This window comes from Ceratina calcarata, unplaced genomic scaffold, assembly GCF_001652005.2.
Source record: "Ceratina calcarata isolate Rehan_Ccalc_2016 unplaced genomic scaffold, ASM165200v1 scaffold1408, whole genome shotgun sequence".
Taxonomy (NCBI): Eukaryota; Metazoa; Arthropoda; class Insecta; order Hymenoptera; family Apidae; genus Ceratina; species Ceratina calcarata.
Window position 1 is genome coordinate 1 of NW_017135207.1, and position 7,439 is coordinate 7,439.

The 7,439-nt window shown below is 37.8% G+C and overlaps 2 protein-coding genes across 2 annotated transcripts in view; both read left to right on the plus strand.

The window, feature by feature from the left end:
* Nucleotides 1-1,490: 1,490 nt before the first annotated feature.
* The window catches only part of LOC113465024 (uncharacterized), a 9,520-nt gene continuing 3,571 nt past the window's right edge, over nucleotides 1,491-7,439 (plus strand). Inside the window, exon 1 of the mRNA XM_026818241.1 lies at nucleotides 1,491-1,674. The gene's annotated coding sequence lies outside the window, so the exon portion shown is untranslated. The remainder of the gene's footprint in view (nucleotides 1,675-7,439) is intronic.
* On the plus strand, nucleotides 2,030-2,857 carry LOC113465028 (uncharacterized). Its single transcript, XM_026818243.1, has 2 exons — nucleotides 2,030-2,376; nucleotides 2,453-2,857. Exons 1-2 carry the CDS (start codon nucleotides 2,362-2,364, stop codon nucleotides 2,798-2,800), a joined length of 363 nt encoding a protein of 120 aa, XP_026674044.1. The 5' UTR covers nucleotides 2,030-2,361; the 3' UTR covers nucleotides 2,801-2,857.

A 7,439-nucleotide genomic window follows, 5' to 3' on the forward strand; every position in this document is an offset into this window, starting at 1 on the left:
AAATAAAGGTTAATATTTTATCATAAACGTTTATTCAAAATCTTTCTCCGCAACCGGCGGAGTGAGATAAGACCGCGCGACGAAAACGACACGTAGCCCGCGATAAGACAGTCTCGTAGACGCTGACCCATGCAGCTGCCAAAACACATAGATTGACTCCTAGGAGTAATTCGAACACTTTACAGATAAGAAAATTCTGTTTCATCGCGTATCGAATCTGACCAATTGCGGCGAAGAGGAGTACACTCTTCAACGTTCAATTCGGGAATAATCAAATAACAGGGATTTAATTTCGATGTCAAAATACATAGAAGATGGTATTTTTCAACAAAGTGACGTGGTAGAAAAGTGTGACATATGCCTACTCGGTAAACAAACTGCTACACCCTTTCCGTCAAACAGCGTATAATTTCGACGGCACGATCAGAGTACAATTCTCGTGCCGCAAATGTAGAAGCGCTGTCTTGGAAAAGTCGGAGTGTTGTAAATACTCCGAACTGTTTCCTCTACAGTTCACGTTGGTGCACTGCGAAATACAATCCGCAGGGAGCTCAGTGACGAACACGTCGCGTCTCTCTGGATGCTATCTTATTTTTCCTGTGGAAAACCTCGGTGGGCCTAGAACTGCGACCGGGGTCCCGAGCCGATACCGTAACGCAGGAGGATGCACCGGTTAGCACCAGACGAAACACCGGTTAGAACGGATCGTTGCAGAACGGGTATATTGTGACTTCCGCGTCATGACGTCAAAATTAGAATTAGTCTATAGACGGTAGCAGTCACTACGATAAAGTTAGAGATTTCTAAACATGAAATTCTTATAGACAATTGTCAGCTCTACATTAGTGTTCCTTATGCATAAAACACTGAATTCCTAACCGTTTAGAAGATATGAGCATTTAAAGCTTGTCTGGCATATAAGTGACTGTACTACTGATCATATACATATACGTCATTCAGAATCATTTATATTAACACATACATTTATTCAAACATATATAATATGCTTTATTCATACAATTATCATGCTTTTATTCATACATGTTTTAGTTAATACAAATTACTTATATGTATATGCATTTATACGTATATACGATTTTATATACACTTATAATTATTCATATTATAATAGGGATTCGTTACGAGAGAATAATAGTTTAATCATATTAATCTCATAAACGGACGAATGGTCCCAGCGCATTCCAAATGATCCGGCAAAATATAGATAAGACCGGATATTGATAGATGTGCACGTGGTCCGCGCTATGGTGATCCCACGTAGACGTGCTAAATAGCTATCAGCCAAAAGCACGTAGAGTAACAGCCACACGTGCATTTTTGCTGACAGTGCATCAGCATATTTCTCTCTTACGACGAAGCTCTCACCACGACTAATTACTCCCACTGCGAGCGCGAAACGTATTATATATAGTTCGCCATGACAGTCGAGCAGACACTTGAACTTGTAACACAGTAGAGAGTAGAGACAGAGTTCCGCACAGAGCGTCATCCAGTTCAGTACCATAGTAAGTCGTGCATCAGCCGTCATCGAGTTCAGACACTTAGTAGTATCATTCGACGCGAGTCAGTCGACTTATAAATTCTGTCAGTTCAAGTGAAATATATAATTATTCAACGTGTCAACGCTATTCATCCAGTTCTGTCAAAGTGCGAGTAAGAGTCTAATTACTATAATTTAATTATATTCAACATTGTTATCAATCTAATCCATTGTGAATTTAATAAAAGTGTTAATCAATTAAACCATCATCAACAATTAATTCATTAATAATTCTATCAAGGATATTAATAGGAAGAATCTGATTATTACCTTACTGCATCCAGTTCGGTTAATTAATTTAGAAGTGAATATTAATAAAATTAGAATCAATAAACGTCCTCATTGTTACATTGATAAAATATATTAAACTTCTAACATTTTGATCATTGCAATTTACAAAGAACATTCTTTAAGAAGACCATTCCTCTTTATAGATTTAAGTAGGGGGTTAACCGGTATAGAAGCAACTTGTGAGCAGGGTGCGCATATTTTTTCCCGCACGGCTCGCTTCCCCTGTTTTTCGCCCGTATTTCGAGCCCCACTACTATTCCCCTCATGCGCCTTCGCTGACCATTCCTAGCATATCCCCATCAAGTACTAGACCCCGCCATGGTCGCGTCGTCCCCACTTTCCGGCCGACCGAAAAAATATGCGATGCCTGCTTGTGAGTCGCTCCCGTTAACCATAGGAAGAAGCTGGTATAGAAGCTACTTGTGAGTCGCTCCCGCCTCTTCCATCAAGCTCTTAGTTATAAGTCAGTTCCTAGCCGAGCATTTACCAAAGCGCTCCCGGAACTCAAGATGGATGGGACTCAAGTAAGAATGTTCACCGTATAAAATATTGAACTTACTATTATTCAAATAAGCCATTTTAACTGGCGTATTGTATCAGATCCGCAAGCAACAAGGACGTACGCGAAAACGCAGGCCTAATAAAAGAACTAGACGTTCCGGTGCCAAAGAACGTTCGAAAAGATTACAACGACAAATTATTAAGCAATTAAAGGATCAACTGCCATTTTTAAATTTACCCAAGGAAACATCGCATCCGGAAAGGCCGTGTTACTCGCCCGTTTCGCAAGCATCCACCATAATAATAGAATCCGATTCAGATGTAGAAACAATTATTCACGAGGAAATTAATACAGACAACGTGATTAAAGTAGCAAATCACGCAGAGATTCCAAACGAATTATTAAATCGTTGCGTAAAGGAAGTCAAACTTTATATGCAAGGATAGTGTAGGATGCAGAAAGGTTAAATAAATAAAACAAATATTATTCAAAGTTATTTTAAATCCATTGCTTTATTATTTTTCTCCGATATCCTTATACCAATCCGCACGCCTGCAGGGACGTTCAGTCGTCTACCGGGTTGAATTGTAGGATTGGCGAACCCACCTAACCTGCACGACAAATAAAAATAAATTTAATTAATAAAATTTCAATTCATAATAAATTCTACGTAAATTAAATATGCATACCTGGGTGTCCCTCGAGCCGCTCCGAGGCACTCGTGGTCCGTCGTCCAGTAAACCGTGTATTCCCTGGGCTGTGTTCCTCTTCAAGGACCGGTCCGATACGCGCGTTACGTCTCGGTCCACCGGGACGTAACAATATGATGACAATATGATCACGACGACGTGACAAACTGCAATTTCGATCACCACACAGGGCAAAGGGCTTCCGGCTTTAAACGGTCCCGACCGAAGTGCACTGCTCTACCAGCGAAACTCGCTTCTTACAAAGATCGAAGGAAACACCTTCGAATATCTCTCGAAAAACTAGGATCGAGTGTATGAGAGATCCTCTCTCGCGAATTAAGCGCTAAGCGGATTAAATTCGTCTAGCATTTGGCTTAACCGTACCGTTTATTTTAAATTCTCGCAAACATATAATAAATTAATTTATCGACTTACTAACTAACCGTTAATCTCTTCGTCGGATAAAATTCCGGATTTGTATTATATGTGCGGAGACACATGATACGCAATGCAGCTCCTCCGACTTATACGTATTTTTAATATAGGTAAAATCAACTAGAAAAGTTATCGTTTCGAGAGATGTCAAAATTTTTAGAGAAAATAGAGTGTAGAATGAACGATAAAGATTTTGAAAGCGTAAACAATAATCTAACTATACTCCGAGAAGATAGAGATGATGAACAGAATCTGAAAGATTGTAATGACGTAGACATATTTATTTCGGAAAATCCAGAAATTACAAATCCAAAGGATTGTAACGTTGAAGCAGCCCAGAGAAGATTAACAGGTCGACCTAGGATTGTAAGGACGGGTAGGCCAGGAAGTCCGAGAAAACAATACAATACCGCCGACAGCGATATAAATGAATGCATAAGCAACTATGATGAATTAGAAGACGACGTTTTCTTAGATGCAACTGCCAATTTTGCTGAAATATCGTTGGAAGAAGCAATTCAAAGTGAAGAGAGGGGACACATGCCATAGTACAAGAAATTAAATGTTTATTGAAATGGTTGAAATGACATTTGGACCATAGTAGACTCTCCTAAAGAGAAAAATATAGTGGACAATAAGATAGTGTTAAGCAATAAGGTTAGTAGTGATGGAAGTCTTAATCGTAGAAAAGCTAGGTTAGTAGCGAGGGACTTTTCTCAAACGAAAGGCATTGATTATAATGAGGCTTTCTCACCTGTTGCCAGGTTGGAATCTTTAAGAATCCTAATGGCCTTAGCAGTAGAATACAATTTATCGATTCATCAAGTAGATGTTGCTTCCGCCTTTTTGAATAGATACTTAGATGAGGAGATTTTCATGAAAATTCCAAGTAACTTAGAATATTTTCTTGAAATTATAATAAAACGCGAAAAGGATCAATCAATTAGATAATAAAGTTTGCAAATTGAATCGTTCGCTTTATGGGTTGAAACAAGCGAGCAGACAGTAGAATCAGAAGGTACAAACGATTCTAAAGGGAGTGAATCTGAAACAGTCATTGTCTGATCCCTGTATTTATTTCGATAGGAATGGTTGTGAACTTGCAATTGTACTTGTGTATGTTGATGATCTATTGATTGCAAGTAATAATATTAACCAGATTAGACTAATTAAGGAACACTTAATGAAGAATGTTATTACTAAAGATTTAGGTGAAGCGAAGTATTCTCTCGGCATAGAGATTATTAGAAAAGATAATGAGATAATGCTAATTCAAAGGAGATACATTACAGAACTGCTCAAGAGATTTAAAATAGAAGAGTGTAAGCCAAGCGACACGCCTTCTGAAATAGATGGTTCTCGTATGAATGATGCCAATATTGGCAAAGTGAATGCGCCATATAGGGAGTTGATTGGAGCATTAATGTATTTATCAGTATGTACAAGGCCTGATATTATGAAAAGTACAGTATATTTGTCCCAATTTATTTCTAACTTTGATAACTCGCATTGGATTGCGGCCAAGCGAATATTGAGGTACTTAAAGAAAACAGCCAACTTAGGTTTATCGTTTAAGGGGATGACGGTGAAAGAATTGATTGGCTTTGTAGATGCTGACTGGGGATCAAATAAAATCGACAGAAAATCCTTTACACGATACGCGTTTATGTTAAATAACGGGGCAGTGTCTTGGAAGTCGCAGAAACAGAGAACAGTCGCGCTATCATCGGCCGAAGCCGAATATATGGCAATAGCAGAATCAGTCAAAGAGGCCATATGGTTAAAGAACTTTCTGGAAGAACTAAGCATTAAAGTCCATCTTAAATTGTACAACGACAATCAGAGTGCAAATTTACTAGCAAAGAATCCTATACATCATACTCCACCACACTCCCTTCCAAGCACATTGACTTGCGGTATCATTTCGCAAGAGATGCAATAAGAGAACTGAATATATGTCTAGAATATTTGCCTTCTGAACAAATGATAGCCGACGGTTTAACAAAAGCTTTAAATAAGCAAAAGCATTGGTTTTGTGTTCGTGGTTTGGGTTTAAAAGATGTTTTAATATTAAGATGTACACATGGTTTGGTTTTTTTTCTCTCGAAATTATTGTCATAATATCAAGAATTTACATGCTCGCATTGAGGGAGGAGTGTTAAGAAAGTAGTTTAATTTACCAATGCGCGCATGCGTGATATTGTGCTCGTCATCTCGTGTGTACCGGACTTTACTTCTGATATAGAATGCGTTATGTAGAGGACATGGTTATAAAAGTGTATTGAATAAACCTAAAATATTAAAAGGATAAAAGTGGAGTTTGTCTCACCAAGGCATTGAGTTGTTTGTCAACCGTTGCCTTATCAATAATAATAGTGGCATATCTGAGTGACCCTCGAGCCGCTCCAAGGCGCACAGGTCCGTCGTCCGGTTTCCCTCCTCCATTGTGACGTTTTCTCCTCCAAGACGTCACAGGTAAATTTTTGGTGACAGCGGTGGGATTCGCCAAAAACAGAATTTGAAAAACGGTATTCAGGATTTGTTGAAACAAGAATAAATAACAGAATTGAAAGAACTCCGTATTAATAACAACAGAATTAAAATCAATTTACTTCAAAATGCCGAAAGAGGATATTTCGAAATCTATCAAGAAGAACGAAACTTTCACTGACTTCCTTAACAAAGCAGACAAAAATCATTTTATGCAAGAACTTCAGCTAATGGAAAGGGACAAATCTAGAACCGAAAATAAAGTTAATCAAAGACTAGAACGGTCAAGCGAACAATCAACTAAGAAAGATTTAGACACTGAAAAAATCATATACGTATAAAATTCAATTTCAATTGCAAAATTCATAATTTAGTTAAATTTAGAAAATAATCCACTTATGAATCAAGAAGCTGAACAAAATCAGGACAATTTCTGGATCAATCTCTTTATTAGAACAGCACAAAGACATTTCGTTCAGGACCTTCAAAAATTAGCGAATGAAAAGGCTCGAAGAGAAAACGAAGTAAATTTGGAACAAGAACGATTTCTCTTACAGGCACAACGGGAATACGAGAAAATTGAAATACTGGTATACACAAGTGAATTCAGATAAAATCGAATCAAAATATCAAGGCCGGAGCGAAATCATTGGAAACTAGCAAATCATTAGAAGAGCTAAAAGTGGATCAAGATGACACAAATAAAAACTCCAATATCTATTCTACAAGAAATAATGATGAAAAAACAAAAGGTTCCTATTTATGACCTCATAATTAATGAAGAAGGAACCCATATAAATACTTTCGTATACAAAGATTCCTGCGACAATTTAGTGGTAACAGGTAAAGGAAGATCAAAGAAAGAAGCAAAAAATAAGGCTGCAAGTGCAATGCTGCAAATTATTATTAGACAAGACCCGCAACTACTAAGAGCCGCTACAACACTTCCTGATATTGAACCTCTGAATCTAAAAATACCGCCAAGACAATCAAGTGAACAGTTTGAAAATACGGTCGTTGATCTCTAAACATTGTGTATCAACAATAACCTAAATACACCCGAATATCAACTGGTCCGTGAGGATGGACCTGCGAACGATAAAACTTTCGATATTCAATGTAACGTGACCAGTCCTATTGAAATCGGCACTGCAAGAACGAAGGAATTAGCTAAACAGGAAGCTACAAGAATGTTAAATAAACTAAAAAACTTAATGTTTGATGAATCTCGAGAAGGTACAAGACTCTAATACAAGAAAGTCATTATTAGCACACGGAAATTCGGAATTCCGTGTAATTAAATAAATTCTGTGTTCCCCTCCGATTTATTAATTAATGTAAGTGTACCGGCCCTCCACAAAGGAATTGGGAAGGGAAACACCCCGACACTAATACAAATCTACCTCTCGGATTTATTAACACTAGATTGCCCAAGGAAGTCATTTTGACTGTTTTTGGGCAAATGTACAAA